This window comes from Puntigrus tetrazona, chromosome 15 (genome assembly GCF_018831695.1).
Source record: "Puntigrus tetrazona isolate hp1 chromosome 15, ASM1883169v1, whole genome shotgun sequence".
Classification (NCBI taxonomy): domain Eukaryota; kingdom Metazoa; phylum Chordata; class Actinopteri; order Cypriniformes; family Cyprinidae; genus Puntigrus; species Puntigrus tetrazona.
The window spans coordinates 12,817,532-12,836,940 of NC_056713.1; the positions used below are offsets into that span (position 1 = coordinate 12,817,532).

General features: G+C 39.0%; 4 protein-coding genes across 4 annotated transcripts in view; all 4 read right to left on the reverse strand.

Moving 5' to 3' along the window:
* si:ch211-286b4.4 (SCO-spondin) overlaps window positions 1–1,540 on the reverse strand; it is a 30,419-nt gene extending 28,879 nt beyond the window's left edge. Inside the window, exons 1-4 of the mRNA XM_043258512.1 lie at window positions 1,471–1,540; window positions 1,063–1,207; window positions 768–979; window positions 1–30 (exon numbers count right to left, since the gene is read on the reverse strand). The exon at window positions 1–30 is cut by the window's left edge and continues 189 nt beyond it. Coding sequence (XP_043114447.1) covers window positions 1–30; window positions 768–979; window positions 1,063–1,207; window positions 1,471–1,540 — 457 coding nt within the window. The remainder of the gene's footprint in view (window positions 31–767; window positions 980–1,062; window positions 1,208–1,470) is intronic.
* An 85-nt stretch (window positions 1,541–1,625) lies between these two features.
* LOC122358635 (multiple epidermal growth factor-like domains protein 6) lies at window positions 1,626–4,833 on the reverse strand. The gene is made up of 10 exons (XM_043258513.1): window positions 4,764–4,833; window positions 4,544–4,670; window positions 4,320–4,453; window positions 4,022–4,225; window positions 2,884–3,033; window positions 2,616–2,795; window positions 2,424–2,540; window positions 2,187–2,336; window positions 1,984–2,111; window positions 1,626–1,676 (listed from the first exon to the last, which is right to left on the reverse strand). The coding sequence occupies exons 1-10, from the start codon at window positions 4,831–4,833 to the stop codon at window positions 1,626–1,628; spliced, it is 1,311 nt and encodes a 436-aa protein (XP_043114448.1).
* On the reverse strand, window positions 4,792–9,508 carry LOC122358636 (multiple epidermal growth factor-like domains protein 11). Its single transcript, XM_043258514.1, has 11 exons — window positions 9,335–9,508; window positions 9,081–9,218; window positions 8,613–8,795; window positions 8,159–8,353; window positions 7,428–7,582; window positions 7,123–7,291; window positions 6,874–7,008; window positions 6,534–6,686; window positions 6,247–6,448; window positions 5,920–6,060; window positions 4,792–5,114 (listed from the first exon to the last, which is right to left on the reverse strand). Exons 1-11 carry the CDS (start codon window positions 9,449–9,451, stop codon window positions 4,870–4,872), a joined length of 1,833 nt encoding a protein of 610 aa, XP_043114449.1. The 5' UTR covers window positions 9,452–9,508; the 3' UTR covers window positions 4,792–4,869.
* A 576-nt stretch (window positions 9,509–10,084) lies between these two features.
* LOC122358637 (multiple epidermal growth factor-like domains protein 6) lies at window positions 10,085–14,353 on the reverse strand. The gene is made up of 11 exons (XM_043258515.1): window positions 14,020–14,353; window positions 13,849–13,936; window positions 13,403–13,591; window positions 13,176–13,281; window positions 12,781–13,023; window positions 12,600–12,701; window positions 11,720–11,911; window positions 10,967–11,077; window positions 10,682–10,874; window positions 10,409–10,545; window positions 10,085–10,326 (listed from the first exon to the last, which is right to left on the reverse strand). The coding sequence occupies exons 1-11, from the start codon at window positions 14,130–14,132 to the stop codon at window positions 10,085–10,087; spliced, it is 1,716 nt and encodes a 571-aa protein (XP_043114450.1). The 5' UTR covers window positions 14,133–14,353.
* Window positions 14,354–19,409: the final 5,056 nt, after the last annotated feature.

Sequence of the window (19,409 nt, forward strand, 5' to 3'; positions counted from 1 at the left end):
CATAACCTGTGCCTTCAGGACAATAGAAACCTAAGGAGCAGACAGATAACAGCCTAAAAGTGACTGCTGGATTTGGGTGAAATGAACCAGCATGTTTATGTAATGTGTTTCTCCACTGTGTGGTGCTGTTTTTAATTTCATTTTCTTGAACCTGTTACAAACTTAGGTATTAAGTAATTGACACTACTTTTACTACTATTCTAGTAGCATTATATAAAAACACACTATTATACTATAATATCTCTCTCTCTCTCTCTCACTCTCTCTCTCTCTCTCTCTCTCTCTCTCTCTCTCTCTCTCTCTCTCTCTCTCTCTCTCTCTCTCTCTCTCTATATATATATATATATATATATATATATATATATATATATATATATATTAATAATAAATTTACATCACATGCTGAGACATCTGATTAATTAGATACGGTATTAACAATACATTAATTAATTCTATGCATTGAAAATAAACATGCAATGTTAGTTAATTATCATTTGATCAGATTGTAAAACATTAAAAAAATATATATAAAATAACAATTTGTCCAAAAAGATAACGGGATGCCTCTTACAGAATTTAAAATGCAGTGGGTTGAGGTCATGTGACAGTGTAGCACACTACTGTTTAAAACACGAACAGTTGCATAAATGCAAACTGCTTCACATACTTTTTCAAAACTGTTGGCAGAATATACAAGCGCAGCAGCCAGTAAGCAGTACACTAGTACTCCATTCCAAACATAGCCAACGAGAGACCAAAGCACCAACCAGCTGGGCACAGCAGCCGGGCTCCATCCACACAGTACCAGCCGGCTGTGCAGGGCCAGCACTGAGAGGCCTGAGTGACGGTTACAAAAGTCCCAGGATCACATGGCACAGGAAGAGTGGTTCCTGGAGGACAGTAATGACCCTCTGGGCAGATGTGGCCAGAGACCCCATCAATAGGGGTGGGAGTCTCAGCTTTCTCTGCACAATAAAACCTTTTGGGGAAACATGATGCCATAAGTTAAACTATCATTTGTATTGAAGTTATAGTGTATACAATATATTTATTGGCTCATACCCACTAGAGCAGAGTCCACTGGGTTCAGTCAGACCAGTAGAGGCACAGTAAAACCCTCCAGGGCACGACTGACACTCCTCAGCACTGTTTAGTCCTGTGCTGTTAGACCATGTTCCCACCGGACAGGGCACAGGACTACCAGTGCCTATAGTAACAGACAGAGACTTTCAAAAAACTCAATGAAATCAAATCAGTAGTATTGCATCAGAATAATATATTTATATATACTCTACTCTATATAACAATTCTATGTAAATAAATATATAATTATATATATTTTCAACCTGAATCTCAATAGCAGTACATCTCTATTATTAAAGCATGCTATCTTGTAAGACAGGCCTGACAAATTTTTGTGGGTGAAATTACTGAAATACCTTTTGGACAATAGTGACCAACTGGACATACTGTCCCTGTAGGACCATCCAAAGGACTCGGTGATAGTGAGCCCTTTATACACCAGAAACCAGCCAAACATAGTCCTACGAACAGTCATTTGAACACAGGGCTTTTATGGCAAAAACATATGGCATGTGTGATAAACACACGATTCAGACTCTTTATTAAAATCTCACCTGCAGGTTCTTCAAGTCCAGCATCTGGACAGTAATGTCCTGACGGACAAAATAGACAGTCGTTTTGACTGTCCATGAGCTCACGGGGGTTATAGGTGCCGGCAGGGCATGGAAACTGTTTAGCATAACCTGTTCCTTTAGGACAGAAATATCCCTTTGGACAAGGCTGGAGGACAGACATATTTGCAGCCCCAAATGTCTCATCGCAATAAAAACCTGGTGTAGGAGAAACCAAAAAATAGGATACAAGCTTCAGTATGTTTTCAGAAATAGAAATGTGGGTGTGTGTCACACAGTTTGCTTTAGATGGCTGCAGCTTGCCTGATTCACAGATTGTACAGTTTGCCTGCTTCTGCTTGTCCTGATATGTCCCAGTGGGACAAAGAATTGGGACAGGGCTTCCTAGGGGACAGTAATGACCAACCAGACACGGCAGAGCTAGGTCATCTGTCTGACCAGCCGGGCACCAGTAACCTACCAAAAAAAGGACAAGGACAAGATGTAGAAATTGTTTAAATGGCACTGGGTTTGTGCTGTGGTGCTTCTCACCCTGCCTGCAGGGGGCAGTGGGAGCTTGAAGGCCTGTAGTAGCGCAGTAGTAACCCGCTCTACAGGGCTGACACTCGTCCTTGCTTACGAGGCTTGCTTCTGGGGAGAAGGTCCCAGCTGGACACGGCTGTGGTGCACTAGAGCCCTCGTCTGGGGAAAACGATAAATATTCATAACTAAAATAAATTGGATGAGGCTTGTTTTAAATCAGCTACATCTGAATGACCCAGTAATTACCACAGTAAGTTCCTGGAGGGCAGGTGTTGCCTGTGATGCCATCTGTAGGTCTGGATGAAGTGGCTTCCTTCATGCAGTAATAACCAGGAGAGCACGGTCCGCTTGGCAGGGCTAGACCTGTTTTAGAAGATCAGATATAAACAGACCATTTTGCAAAAGTACATAGTTGCTTCACATCAGGCGACTACGCACCGGTCATGTTGCAGAAAGCTCCTGGAGGGCAAGATACAGGCTCGGAGGTCCCAGATGGACAGTAAAACCCCTCCTGGCATCTGCCCCCAGTGGACGACGCAGGGCATAGGCAGTTAGCATTAGTGTAGTTATCCAAGTCAAAGGGCTGAGCGTTCCAGGCAGCAGATACACAAAACCATCCTGTGTAATGATTTTATTTTGTTGAACTCAAATTGGGTTTTTATATTTAGTTTAAATATTGATTGTTTCACTCAGGTGATGCACTTACCAGCTTTACATTTCCCAGACACAGCGGACAGCCGCTCTTTCTCACAGTAATGGCCCGGAGGACAGGGCAGGCAACTGTCCAGACTGTGGGTCATGGGCTCAGGGTTGTAATAGCCTCGTGGGCAGGGGAACTGGGCGGCATGCTTTGTTCCTGTAAACAAAGATCAACACAGCGTATTACTGAGATGTGAATTCTTTAATTAAATATCTTTAATGAATATTATACTTTTAGTATAAATGTATCTAGTGTCATTTGCATATTTTCTAATAGTTTTCAACATAGTTGTGCATATTCTCAAATTTTTTTTATTAACATTAGAGATCCACTGACATACTGATAAGCCAATAATTATATCCAGGTTATGGTCTGTATTAGAATGCACACTATTTAATCGAATTTAAACAGATGATAAAAAAACTCCCATAGACCTTTTCACAAATAAGAGTAATACAGTATTTAAGCTGCCTAACACAAGCTTAACTGTCCTAAGACAACATGCTAAATCATGCTAACAGCATTCTAATCATGCTAGCAAGGATTAGTCATGCTAAAACATGTTAGACTATGATGTCATACAAAGATCCATCTGTGCAGCGCAAACAGCTAAAACCTGATTACTTGAACATATCCCCAGGAACAGGCACGTCTGATCACCTAATAGTACCATGCTAATCATACTAGCAATGTGACAAACATGGTAACATACTAACAACCTCTAATTATGCTAAAAACATCCTTATCATGCTAATAACGTTAACAACTTGCAAATCATACTAAAAACATGATGCTAATAATGTTAGCAATATGCTAAATAATGCTAGCCAAACATTATCAACATCTATCTAATCTAAACTTTCAAACTTCTGGCTTGTAAAAAACGCTCAGACAAGGCTTTTTCTAAACTAGAAACATGACTAATTTATGTTAAAAACAGTCATGGTGCTTTACATTTTTCTGGAAACTCTAATTCACTGATGAACAAAAAAGTTAAAAAGCGTTTAAAAAAAAGTTTCTTATAATTTTAAAACTGGGTTTTATTTTTTTTTTTTTTTAGTCTTTACTGTCTACTGATTAGAATATTATTTTCTTGCATTGTATGCAGTACTTTTTTCCATTCACATGTTATTTTGTCTCTTACCATCAGGGCAGTAGAATCCAGGAGGACAGGGGTACATATTGTATTTGCTGGTACTCTCTGGGCAATAGTATCCAGCATGGCAGGTAGTGCACTTAATCTGCCCTGTCAGGTTGGTATAGGTGCCTGCAGGGCAGGGAACAGGCACGGCACTGCCAGCGGGGCAGAAGTGCGCTTGAGGACAGAGACCACCTTCAGAATCATAGCCTGTATAAACCATAACACCACAGTCAGTTGCAGAATACAAACAGGCAATCAGCAAGATGTCATCAAATTGACAAACATGGTTGGATGGTCCCACCTGTGGATGACGATGCCCCAGCAGGACAGTAGAACCCCTCCTGACAGAGTCCAGATGGTCTACTCAAGCCGACTGAACCGCAGAACAGCCCAGCAGGACACAGAGAGCACCCCGTCTTCTCAATTACATACAGACTGTATATACATATATAAAAGAAATCTGTTAATCTTTTCATTTATTCATCTTGGTTTGGTAAGACCATTTATCCCTGTGAAGTACAGTACCTTTTAGAAAAAGTGCCAAGCGGGCAGGGTAAAGGAAGGCTGGTGCCCTCAGGACAGTAATGACCTACAGGACACGGCCCACCCACCCCTGTGCTAATATTCGCATCAGGATTCTTGAAGTTTATGCCTGCAAAAGCCACATGAACCACAAATGCTTAGACGCCACAGTTCAGTTCAACAGAATGATGACAAAGCCAAGTGTTTATGTAATCAGACATACCTGCGAGGCAAAAATACCCAGCCTGGCAGGGACCAGTAGGTTCAACTAGTCCCCAATCCTCACAGAACATTCCTTAAAATGATAGGTGGGTATGATGAACATAAAACTACACCAATGCTATTAAAACTGCCAAAGGTGTAAGTAAAGCAGGGGCACTGCTCTCACCAGCTGAGCACAGTAAACACTGCTCTACTTGGTTTTGTCCTGCTTTGGGGCTGTATGTGCCTGGAGGGCAGGGGAGGATGTCCTCCACTGTGCCCCCCAGGCAGTAATGTCCCTCTGGACACAACTGGAGCTCCTCCCCCTCCAGACACAGCCATCCAGTGGGACAGTCACTGCACTCTGCAGCACCTGCATTCACACACATTGATAATACACTGATCACAACTTACTTTATTACGCTTTGAGTTGACATTGTGCATGACTTGATGTGTATGAGCTGAAGGCAAAGAACAGACAATACGCAAAGAGGTGTTTATGACAAATTTAATTATAAATAACGATATGAATTTGCATATTTATACTAAGTATGAAAAGTATGCACCACAGTGGTGATGGTAAAGTGTTTGAAGTTCCAATCATACAATGAAGAAGTGTACAAACTAATCATAAAGTTTTAGACTATAATATTAACAAAATACACCCCTGGCAAGTGCTATTTTTGTATTATATATACTATATTACAGTTTAAATGAATGCTTTTTTTGTTTGCTTTGAATTCCTTATTTTTATATTTTTCCATTTTCAATTTTAATTCTAGTTTAAGTTTCTTTATTTTAGTTGTTTGGGCTTTGGCCCCATTTTTCTTTTTAGGTTTAATGTTATTGCTTTTTAAAAAAGTATTTTTGCTTTTTTGCTTTAATTTGTTTTTATTTAAGTAAAACAATAATTTTAATCCTTATACTTTATTTCAGTAAGTTACTAGGGCAACATTTTTGCTTGAATCATAAAGTATAAAATGAAAATCTTATACACACATACTATTTTTAAAATAATACAACAATATTAATTCTAATTATCTGTTAATCTAATCTAATTATCTGTTAAACTATATATATAATACATAATATTCCAATTAAGTCTGATAAAGATCTGAATATAAACACTGGATATTCAGGTTCAAGAAAATGTATACCAAAGCGAATGTAAAGTTTACCTGTGCTATTTGAGTGTGTTCCATCAGGGCAGTGCAGAGGGGATGTACACCCCTGTGGACAGTAATACCGCGTCGGACACCTGTTTCCTGTTAACCCATCATCAGGCATGGCCGTTTTAGCTCCACCAGCACAATAAAACCCTATATAACAGAATAGAGAAGAACTCAATAACAACAAAAGTCAACCTGGATGAATTTTACACGGTCATCTAGGATACGCAGCCTCGAAAAAGCCAGATTAGTGTAAACGATAGGCGTAACCATTGGCAATAGTAATGACTTTTACAACCAAAACGCACTAGTGTAAATGGAAAAATTAATTTGTACCTGGAGCACATATTCCAGTGGGCTGAGTGAGGCCAGAGCTGTTGCAGAAGAATCCAGCAGGGCAGAGCCAACAGGACGACACATTCTGGGCCCCCAGTGCGTTACTCCAGGTTCCAGGAGGACAGGGGTACTCATGAGGGTACCTGGTGCCTGCTGGACAGTAATAACCGATGGGGCATATGTCACCATATCTGGAGCTAATCTGTAAAAGAAAAATGGATGAATGAATGAGTGATCTTTCATTTTTTTGGATCAAAAAAAAAGAGTGATGAATAGTATGCTGTTACCGGAGAGGCAACGTGAGATCCACCAGTGCAGTAAAAACCAGGCTCACAGGGTCCCTGAGGAGCAGTCAGTCCAGGTGAGTGACAGTAGTGACCAGCATCACACGGGCCGCAGTGCTGCAGATCCTCCGCTCCTGAACCTGCCGTGTATGTACCCTTCGAATGAATACAAAAAGTCAGATGAGGAAATCAAATGAACATGCCATTTAAAAGTTAGCATTTTTTTTGTCTGTTTAAATAGTAACAATATTACCTTTTAACTGCATTTTTATCAAAAAATTACCCTGGGCAAGCAGCAGATATTTTAGTGTATAATAGATAGAAAATGAGATTTCATACTCACAGGGGGACACGGGTGAGCAATCAGGGATCCAGCAGGGCAGAAGTGTCCAGGTGGACACAGGGGCTGCTGTGATAGGCCTGTCTTGTTGCACAGTCTTCCTGATTGGCATTCAATGCATGAGTTGTAGCCTCTTCCCTGATGGAAAAGAAGTAAAACGGAAAAATAAATTGAAATTTAATAAAATTGATCCAATGAATACAATACAATGAAAATGTTACTTGGTGTAAATGCTCTAAATGTGTGACATACTGGTTGGAAAGTTCCCAGTGCGCACGGTTCGGCCCTCACAGCTCCTTCTGAAGAGTAGTGTCCCTCCTCAGCTTCATTTTGGACTGGTGTGGCTGAACCTCCGGTGCAGTAATAGCCAGCAAAGCATGAACCAGAAGGAGATGTAGCGTTTGTTCCTAAACAGTAATAACTAGGACAGCATAATTTTTTTTTTACAATTTTAAATTAAAGGGATAGTTCACAGAAATATAAAAAATTACATTTACTGAACTTACTGGACTCAAACGTATTTAGAACTTTGTAAGATTTTGCTCTTGCATTCATACCCTGGAGGACAGGTGACACACTGCTCTGCATGTTGGAGGCCTGTGCTGTTACTGTAGGTTCCTGAAGGGCAGGGCTGTGGGTGAACTGAGCCTGGCGGGCAGAAACTGCCAGCGGGACACACACCCCCTTCATGACCATGATTATCAGGAGGAACCTGTCAAGACCAGAAAGTTTGATTATTCATTAAAAACGAATCAAAGGCAAAGTTAAACGGATAGTTCATCCAAAAATAAAAATTCAAAGGTCATAAAAATGACCTCATGTCATTCCAAACCCATAAGACAGATGACAAATTAAGATTTAATGAAATCCAAGAGCTTTCTGACCCCGCATAAACAGCAAAGCACCCAAAATGTTCAACTCCCAAAAAGGTGATAAAAACAAAAATGATGTGTGACATCAGTAGTCCAACCGTGATGTTATGAAGCTAAAATAAAAAATGGTGACTTCATCTGCTGGTGAAACAATGCATTTGTTTTCCTTTAATAATCATAAAAACTATTTTAACAATGTCCTTACCACCTTTCTGGTCACGTGGCTGCTACATGTTAGCTGTCTATGAAGGGTCAGAAAGCTCTTTGATTTTGATGAAAAATATATTTATTTGTGTTCAGAAGATGAACAAAGGACTTACGTATTTGCTGTGATAAGGGGAATGGGTAATTAATAACAGAATTTTCATTTTTAGGTGAACTATACTTTGAAGTATTAAAAAAAAGGATAATCTTACAGGACTTGTAGACCCCTGTCTACAATAGAATCCTCCTTCACAGTCCCCAGTGGGTTCAGTTTTGCCCAAACCGGTGCAATATTTCCCCCCACTACATAGGGTGCACTGTGATGCTTCACTCAGGGCTGGCCGGGATCCAAATGTGCCCTCTTCACACGGCTCTGGGGCTGAGCTCCCCTCATTACAGTAGAAACCCTGACATTTAAAGCAAAAACAAAAAAAAAAGTATATACATTACCTCAAAAGTTTGTACATTTTTTGAATGTTTTTAAAAGTCTTCATTTAATACACATTAGTTTTCAAACTGTTTCAGTAAATATTCTGTAAAATGCTTGCAACACGCTATCAGGTTCGAGGTATATAATATTTTCAAACAGTCTTCAGTGTCATGTGATCTTTCAGAAATTATTCAAATGTACCGATGTGGTGCTCAAGAAACATTTCTCATTTTTACCTGTGGACAGACTGTAGGAGTGTTTGTGGCCAGAGCAGGACAGTAGTGACCAGGAGGACATTCCACACAAGCTTCTCCTCCATGTCCATACGAGTCATTCCTGAAGAAGCCAGACTGGCACGGAAATGAGTTTGGGTGTCCCGTACCAGGAGGACAGTAGTATCCATCAGGACAGTTTCCTGTCTGATTGGAAAGATAAACAAGTTTAATGGAAATTTATATCAGAATCAGAATGTGCTTTATTGACAGGTATGTTTATACAAAGTTTTGGTGTTTTTATTACATTGTATAAAGAGCAGTTTGGACTTTCTTCTAGATAACTCCTTATAAATTCTGCATAAAAATGAGGGTGAATATTTAATATTTAATTTAGGTTTTTTGTCAGGTTGATGGGTGCTGATGAATTATTACTTTAATAGACTAAATAATAACCAGACAGTTGAAACAAAAACTTGAGTGTAAACATACTGGTTCAATAATGGGCTCTTGCTGGGGATTCTCTGTGTAGCAGTATTTGCCCTCTGGACACTTTGTGCAGTCTGAAGGGTCACGTAGTCCTGGCTGATGACTGTAGGTTCCTTTGGGGCACGGAACAGGATTAGGATCCTGAGTAGGACATAAATAATAGAAAAGAAAATAATTGCTATGTTTCGTGCCATTGATCGTCTGACACGATGATCAACGATGTTCGCAATGTTTCTGAGCCTTGAAATGATACTTACAACGCTTCCACCGGGACAGTAAAAGCCTATTGGGCAGAATACCGCTGAGCGCTGGGGTTCTCGATCCAGGCCCTGTGAGCAGAGGAAACCTGGCGGGCAGACCATTACTCTGAGCATGGCCTCCTCGCTGGTGGTCTCATTACTGCAGTAGTGACCCGGCAAACATGGCTGACACTCCACTGATCCTTCATCCTAAAGAAAAAGAGAATTTATCAGAAAACTGTTTATTCATTTATTACAATGAGACATTACAATAGAACTAGCTGCCCGGCTTACAGAATAACTTCCTGTTCCACAAACTTTTGGATTGATTGTGGCTGGATGTGGACAGAAGTAGCCAGCAGGACACACAGAGCAATCCTCTGATCTCCGGCCCCCCTTTATCCGACGAAATGTTGCTCTGGACACATAAGGGAAAGTCAAATCCACTACATTCTTACCTGGCTTTATTTTATTATTCGAATCGATGGACTATTACTCACGTTGGACAGGAAGTGGGTTTGGATGTACCCTCCTTACAGTAATAGCCTTCTGGACAGACCTGACAGTCCTCTTTTCCGCCGTTACCAATCTTTGTGCTGTAAGTGCCTGGAGGACATGGATGCTGTGAGCCATATAACGTACCTGTAGAGATAAATACTGTAAACTATATGCTATATGTGTAGTTTAAAATGCACATATAGTATATATCGAGACTTCAATCTAACTGTTTAATAGTTCACCCAAAAACGGAAATTACCGCATATTATTTCACACAGCATCACTACCTTCAGGGCAGTAGTGTCCCGAGTTGCATCTCCCAGAGGGAGCGCCCACTCCTGCTAAACAATACCAGCCTTTCGTGCATGGCCGGCACTCACGCTCCGACTCCAATCCACTGCGATCGCTCCAGGTACCAGCTGGACACTTGTGCTGAGTGGGGAACATAGTGCCCACAGGGCAGTAATGTCCAGGAAAGCAAAAAAGCGGAGGCCTCTGGATTCCACCAGTGCCTGTAAAAGCAGAAATTGTAATTATACTACTTAAAATAAAACTGACAAAAGCAACTACACTGTTCTGTAGGTTGCTTGGCACCTCGAAGACAGGCATAACGCGCAGGACACTGCTGACACTGGGAGAGGTCGGTGAGGTCTGTGCGGTTACTAAGGGTGCCAGGAGAGCAAGCGTTGGATGGGTCATTTGGTCTGGCAGAACCTGGCGGACACACAAACCTGAAAAAACGAGAAAACAAAAATACACTTTTTGACTAGAAAATGGATAAAACCATGATGGCAAAAACCAAGTTCAGAGTCCAGCTTAGGTTATATTGTTATGGTATATTTTTTCTCAGGTGCAAAATGCACTAACCCTGGCATACAATCCACATCAGGAAACTTCAGGGCAACTTGTGTGCATGCTTTGCCTGGGTAACAAGGCCTGCAGTCTGCCAGCGCATCCTGCCCCTCTAGGGGGTTAAAGGTGCCTGGCTGACAAGGCATTGGGTCACTTGTTCCTTCTGGACAGTAGAAGCCTGGTGGACACTTTAAACAGTCTTTTACACCTATGATGAAAATAAAGACAAATATGAACATGATGGTAGATTTATATGGATGTGTTTTCATGAGAATTAAGGTTTCAAGAAAGAAATATTACTCAGTGCCCCCTGATGTGGGGTGAAGGTCCCTTGAGGACATAAGATCTCACTGAGCGTGCCTGCTGGACAGTACCTTCCACGGGCACAAAGCAAGCCAGGACCCGCAGAACCTACAGATTAAGAAGGGTTTTAAGTTTTCTGGCTTTTATACCATATCTATTAGCCTGAGGAGAATGGAATCTGACTCAATACATTTGTATACTTTAATTTATAGTAATAAAATAAATTTTTAGTAATATTATTAAAATACTATTTTGTGAATGTATATAAATATATGTGTGTGTATTAAATATATGTAAAAGAATGACAAGAATAAAAATAAAACATGAACTCTTAAAATTACAAACAATTATTGACATTTTAAGTCTGTCTGTTTATGTCTACAACAATAAATTCAATAAACGGAAATGGAGATGTGCTTTACTTAAACACAAAGCTATGGTGTAAAACGTCACAAACAACATTTCCATCATCTCTGCACTTCAGACCCACACTCAGGAAACAGCTGAGGGCAGGAAACAGTTCGATGGCAGTGGAAAATGAAAGTTGCTGCTTTACTGCAATCTTCGGTAAAGGCACAGCATCATAACATTTAACTATTTAGATTTCTGCAAAAATAGTATGTCTATAGAGACCAGTCATCGTTCACAGATAATATCACGAAAACAAAAATCTAAAGATCATGTGTAATATGCACATGTGTGTGTATGAATGCAATCATGCATATGTGTGCCTTGGGTTCATGCCCTAACCTGTGGGACAGAAGCGACCCTCTGCACATCTCTTGCAAGCTGCTCTACTTGTCTGACCCAATTGTCCTCCTGCAGTTCCAGCAGGGCAAGGTGACCCGTGCGGCACACCCGTGCCTTCCTCACAGTAATACCCTTGTGGGCACAGAAACTGAGAGCTGGGCCTCCGAGACGTGCCCTCCAAACAGTAAAAACCTAGGAAGAACAAAACAGTTCCAGCTATTATCATGTACATTATGATATTACAACATTCACTTCTGACCATAAAATTTGATAGAGTGGGACATTTGTCTGTTTTTTTGCAGACAGAATGTCAGTCTAGGTGTTAGTAGTGGGGATTTTAAAGTGACTCTTCCTGCGGGTTACATTGTTTTACCAGTAGATGGCGACAAGTGACTGTTTGGTTATGAGTGAGTCATTGAATCAAACAACTGATTCATTGAAAACGCTTAAGTACACTTTATTTAGAAACGAAAAAGCACTACTGCATGATGCCTGGAGACATGTCAGAGCAAAAACTGATTAAAATTAAGTTCACAGTAGAAAAGCGGCCTTCTTTTAGCCAATGCAGCTAATTTGCTTGAAAACCCTAAATGCACTGGAAAAATCAGCTTTCTGTCGAAAATGTTCTCCCTTTAATTTCCATTATAATGACGGGATTTAACACTGAATTTTTCACTGGCCATTGGAAAATGTGACTGTGTTGAAAAGCAAGTTACCCAATACCCAACTTTTAAAGTAAAGTATTGTATGAAAGCCATTTCAAAAGAGCACTTTTATTTCCAGCCTGTGCGGCCAGTCAAACAAGCAGCTCTCTTACTCTTGTTATATTGCTTAATTGTGACATTAGCAAATAGAAAAACCTCTAGGACATCACAGGTACCTGCAGGACAGATAGCACAGTCTCTTTCTCTTTGTAGCCCTTCCTTTGGTCCATATGTTCCTGATGGGCATTGTATTGCGATATTTGCAACACAGTAATGCCCTGCAAAAACAAATGTTAACAATCAAAATATGACATTAAACGTGAAAAGAAAGCAGGCCAACCTGAAATACTGACTCACCTGCAGGACACACAACACAGTCCGATCTCTCTCCGTCTCGGTATGTCCCAGGGGGACAGGAGATAAGCTGTCTTGACCTCTGCCCAAGATGAAACTGTCCCCTTGACCAGGTCGGAGTCACTGTACTCCTGCAGGCTGATGAACCATTGCATTTTTTACACTCAGTCTGGCCCAGTATGTCTGAATAATGGCCCGCAGGACAAGGAAGAGGTGCAGACATCTTTTTGTACGGACAGTGGCTTCCTTAAAGAGGAATTTATAGGGATTTGAAAGGAGTTTTGTGTCTGTAAACCTGTATGCATGCTTTGACACCGATGCTTGTGTTTATTTTCCCTTTAGCAGGTGCAAGCAAGACATCAAATTCATGTGAATTAAACATGGGAGTCCATGTTTACCTGCAGGACACAGCTGACATTGAGCACTGCACAGAGTGGAATAGTAGCCTTCAGCACACTCAACGCACTCCGTCTGGTTTAAGTTTGGTTCTTCTCCGAGGCCACACTGAAATAGTGAAGCAAACAAATACAAATGGTTCACACCAAAGTTTACGCTTAGGTTGGGTGTAATATTGCCAACACGGAGGGAAAAAAATCTCTTAAGCAGCATTTTAGTTTGTGCCCACCTTCATTTGAAAACCCTCAATGCAAACAAAGCCAAAGGGACACGGCAGACACTGGGTGAATCCCTCTGGTGAATACTGTCCTGACAGACACGCTGTGAGGTTGCCTGATACGCTGTCACAAGAGAAACCAGCGGGACAAAGCTTGCATTCCACACGGTCTTCTGTGCTTACCAAACCTGGGACACAGGGCTTTAAAAGACAATTTTACAAAAAGCTTCCATTAATGCATTAATTGACATTAACTAACAATGAGCAATGAACGTTTCTTACAGTATTGTTGTTAAAGTATAGCTGTTCGTTATTAGTTCACGGCAGCTCAGGTGCATTAAATAATAATATTGATACAACTTTTGATCTTAATAAAACACTATTAAAAACTATACGTAATAAGATGGTAAAATCTAAATGAACATTAAATAAGATGCTTTGTTCATTTACTTGGTTACCTGGCAGTCCTGGATACTGCTTTTCCCAGTATAAGGGTTAAACATGCCAGTGGGACATTTTCTGGGTGCAGACACATTACCAGGACAGCTAAAATGTAAGGAAAGGAAAAAAATTAAATAAAATTAGGTATTTACATAAAACCTTTTAAATAACCTTAAAATCACACTTACAACTTCCCCGCAGGACACTCAAGACAAATCCCTGATGAAAAGTAGGTTCCCTCTGGGCATGATATTTGAGTCTGATTACAGAAGATTAAATACTCTGAACCTTCAGGCCTCATGTCACCTCCTGCATCAAAATATTGAACAATAAATTACTAACTGCTACAGTTATCAATAAGCCCACTTTGTCATTGACCAATATTCAGTCAGTAACAAAATTTCATTTATTTAACGCTCTCTAATGAATTTCATTTCGTGCTGATAGCACCTACCTGATACAAATACATTCCATCTCTGTCTAAAGCCAGTCCATGTGATGCAGAAGTAAAAGAAAAGAAAATACCGGTTCATGGTGATCGAGTTTAAGCTCCCCGTTTCATCGCAGCAGACTTCTGTCCTCAGTCGCTCTATATCCCCTTTAAGTCTATCAGTGAATAGGGACACCTCAATAATTGAAAGTGAAATTCAAGCCATGTAACTCAATTCCAGCCAGAAGCCAGTGATACACTTACTGGGCAAAACTGTAAACTTCTAGAATATCAGTCTGTTTTTTAAACCATGGACTGTACAGGATCTTATTTACCTTTCTATTTCTTAATGTTACAGGAACAAATGTTTAATACATCATGCACTTACATTAATATTCATAAACAGTATAAATAGTATAAATAAACAAACAAAGATAGGATAGGACAATAAATAACTCTTTTTGTATTATGCTACATATATAAAAATATATGTATATATATATTTGAATTTAATTGAAATAACCCGAATATTTCGTCAAATGATTTATGCACTATTTACATTCGAAAACAAAGAAAGCATTAGAAAACCAAACAGCATACATTAAAAAAGAACGCAGGTGTAAAACAGAGACAGTACATGTTAAAATAGATTATGATGGAGTGATAATGTTTTTTGTGGTAATGCGAAGGCAGGATGTTTCCTTTTCCTTTGCGTTCAAGTGAAGCTTCAAACCTCCACAGCTGTGCCAACCGTACTAACCCCAATGTACTGAGTTTCCAATGCAAAGCATGAACGTGATCCAGTTTACTGCAGCAATGAGCTGAAAAATTCATCAAACTGCAGGGAAAGTCACTTTGATTCATTAACAAGCATGCTTTCAGGAATCAGACCGTGGGCTTCTTTTAATATCGCTCGTGCAATTTCCATTTAAATTCTTTATATACGTAGAAAATTTAATTACATAAAAACAACAATCAACAATCTGTAAAGAACTATGCTACAGTATTTGTTTGACATTCAAATGTATTGTAAAAATGCTGATTTCTAGTTAAATGAAAAAAAAAAACAGTGCCATACTAATCAAGCTGCAAAACTCTCAGTCATTTTTGCCATGCATTACAATGTACCAAAAGCTTAGTTAACCACATTTTCTTAAGGCAGGTGCTATTCATACATGAAGCCCACATCATGGGGAGGAGCTTCCCTTTGTTTTTCACTCATGCCATGCACTATTTATCATTCATGCAGATATAAGAAAACGTATCTTGAATGAATGCCAAAACATGTTTCTGATTCATGTTATGCTACTTTTACAACTAGGATTTCAAGGTAATGTCTTGGGAGAATCTATATTGTAACACTATTAGGAATTGTGGTCTAGAATTTAAGATATTTCAATAAATACTTGCAAAAGTATTTAAATGGTACATTAATGCAGTTTCTAGTTGCTGTTAACTTCATTGCTCTTTACAGATGCTGTGAATGCTGGAATCCAGCGTGAGATTCAGAATGCAAAACTCAGAGAGCCATTTACTTTAAACTGTACCTACAACTGTTCCAGTGGCTTTACACGTGGTTACTGGTCTTGGGAAGACACTCCAGCATGTAGCAAGTGCCAGTGGAATCATACAAGATCCTATTCAGGGGATATGTGCACCGTGAGCTTGCACACACCTTATCTAATTAGGGCGCAAACACGTTATAACTATTCTTGCCTTGCTGAAGAGAGTGACCGTCCGGGACTTCCTCGTAAAACAGAGCTTGTGGTAACACTGAAAGTAAATGGTAAGAGGAGTTTATTGTTAACAATGAATAACCTGCAATGTTAAAGAGGGAATATTTCACCCAAAAATATGAATATTTGCTGAAAATTTACAAGATGTAGACGAGTTTATTTTTTGACAGGAACAAATTAAACATTACATCTCTTGCTCACTAACTGGATCCTTCATCAGAATGAGAGTTTAAAGAGACGATTAAAATGTCATGTATTTCACACAACTCCAGTCCATCAAGTGTCCTGTGAAAAGTTACTGTACTTTTTGTTGATAAACAAATCAACATTTTTTTTACTTTCAAACCATTGCTAAAATATGTGTCCTCTGTATTGCTTTTTCCAGTGAAAAGGTCTGTGTATGAATCAGGAGAGAAGGTACAGGTCAAACAGCGTTAATAAGAATAAACAGTCAAATTACATATTGATTTTACAACAGACTTTTTCACTGGAGGAAGAGTTTTGAATAATGATGGACTGGAGTTATGTGGATTACTTGTGGATTATTGCTTGTGGATCTTTCATCAGCTGTCTCTCATTCTGACGGCACCCATTCACTGCTGAGAAGAAATGTAACACTTGGTTTTCTTCAAATCTGTTCTGATGAAGAAAATCATCTAGATTTTGGATGTCCCAACTAAGAATGGGTAAATTTTCAGCAAATCGTCGCCTTGGAATTGTAAGGTTTTATCTGACATTTGTTTCTTTTGTAAGCTGTGTACATTTTATCCCTTAGTACATTATACAAGCTGTGTACATTTTATAAGGGTTCTACCTACACAAGTCTATGGAATGCAAAAACCTTGAAGCTCGGTATCCCATAACTTATAATTCTAAGGCAACTAAATGCTTATTTTTGTGTGAACTATTCCTTTTAATTATTCTCAGGACTTTTCTTACCATTTGTGCAATCTCTTATACAGAAGAATCTGAAGTACAAGTATCACCTCCTAAAGAACTAGCTGGTAAGCCTATAAGTTAAGGATCTGCAAGGATAGTTCCACTTGTGCTATTTTAAGGCCATTATTGGTTTGAATTAATGTTTTAAATGTTGTTTTACTGCTCTAGATTCATCGCTGAGAGTAAAGGTGTATAGGGGTCAGACGGAGTTGGATGAAGTGTTTACATCATTATCTACCATCGAAGTGATGGCGGGAACCTCATTCATCCTTCACTGCGTCGCCCTTGATAGCAAACACTGCGAGGTGCAGTGGGTCAGAGAAAACAGTACCATCCCCTTGAACAAAATAACTGACACAACAATAGAGTGGAGTGAAATCAAAGCAGAGGATAGTGGACGATACAGGTGCCGCACCAAAGGGACCTGCACTGACCAGGCTATCACTGTGGAAATAGAGGTCATCACATCGGGTGAGCACTTTTACACTTCCAAAAATACATGAACCCATTTTCAGATTCACATACAACACAGTCCATCAAGTCAGCATTTTGCCACACAGATGGATTCGCCTGGGCCAAGATCTTTGCAGCTTTTGCAGTGTCTGCAGTAGTTATCCTGACAGCCCATCTGGTGTATTTGTGCTACAGAAAAGGATGTAAGACCATGAATTCTGCTAACAGAGTCCATGAAAGGTAATGGGCAATTTTATGTATGAAATTAAACATGATGAAACGGCGAAACATATCAAATCTCTTTCATTAGCTGTATCTGCTCTCTTGTAGGGTTACATCCAGAGGTGCTGTGATGATAAGGCCAATCGCTCAAGGTCTTTCTCAGTTTGCATATATTGTTTTTGAAAGATGTCTCTTACGCTCGCCAAGGTTGCATTTGTTTTTTCAGAAATACAGTAAAAACTGTATTGTGAAATATTTTTACATTAACTTAAATATTATTACAATAACTGTTTTTATTTTAATATATTTGTTTAGAATTTATTGCTGTGTTTAGTGTAACATGAACCTTCAGAAATCACTCTAATCTGATGATTTGCTAATAATAAGAAACTGCTTTTTGCTGCTTAATATTTTTATAGAAGCCATTCAGGGGTTAATTTAAAGCATGTTATATATATTAACAAAACATTATTAATAAAACACTTTTATTTAATAAGAATCTATTATAGTAAAGTAATCCAAAGTAACAGTAAACTAACGTTTACATTGAAATTATTTCTCATTCAAATAAATAATTTTGTATAAAAATGTTAATCAGCATTTATACATTTATAATAATAAGAATACCAGAAAATTAGCATATTAGAATGATTTCTGAGATTTCACAGGAATAATTTACATTTTAAAATATATTAAAATACAAAAGATTAAATTGTAATATTTCACAATTAGAGACTTATTTTATAAACATTAAAAAAAAAATAGCAACACCGAACCTTTGAGCAATGGTATATCTGGATGAAATCATGTGACTGGCAGTATCACTCAAGAGTTAACTGGTGCACATATCATTTTATTTTTAAAATGTAATCCCAGACAGCCAGAGCGATCATGAAGTCCCTTATGCTGATATCGTGATCTCTGTGAGAGGATCCAGCAATCCAGATCTATCTGACGCCTTTCACCAGCCTTCAAAAAATCAAAGACCAGTGAGAATAAATATTATTATAACGTTGCAAAGAAATTCACGAGGAGTTGTTTGATATCATGGATCCAGATGTTTTACAGTGTGAATTGTGTTTTGCAGAGATGGAGGGACGAGGCCAGAGCAGGGCTACTGCACGCTTCAGCTGACAGACTGCACATCCACTCGAAAGAGGTCACTAGGAAATTAAGCACAACGTCTGAATATGCTGTAATTACCTACTCCTGTGAAGCTCTTAGTTAGTTACTTCAAAAAAAACTGCATATCTGATTAAATATAGAAAGCAAAATGTGAAAATCGTGAATAGCTGTCTGCCTCATTTGTGTTGCCTGCAATTAAAAAACTGTAAAACTTTACACGCATGCGTGGACTTTTTTTGTTTGTTGATTTTATACTCTTAAAGGAAATAGTTACTGCATTACATTTGCTTTGCAGCTCATAAAGACATTTTTACTGTGTCAGCTGATTTTGAGCAGGAAAGTCTGTGTGACTTAAAAGAATGGTTTGAGTAGTTTATAGTGTAAAAAAACCACCTCAAACACCAGTTTTATTTTTATTTTTTGTCAAGTTTTAAGGGGGATCATGTCCCAAATCAGCCTGTTGCTTATTTGTTTACTTATTGCAAGGAACTGAGCCAAGACTAGAGATTAGAAATTATTTTCAGTCTGTTAATGCTTCACACATTTAGCGAGCTTTGGACAGTGAGGTGGTTGTACTAGTTATACGGCCAAAAACATTATCATATTTACCATATTTACCTACTCTTATATTGCTACTGTTTTGAAACTGTTGGTCTTGAACTGTTTCATTAAC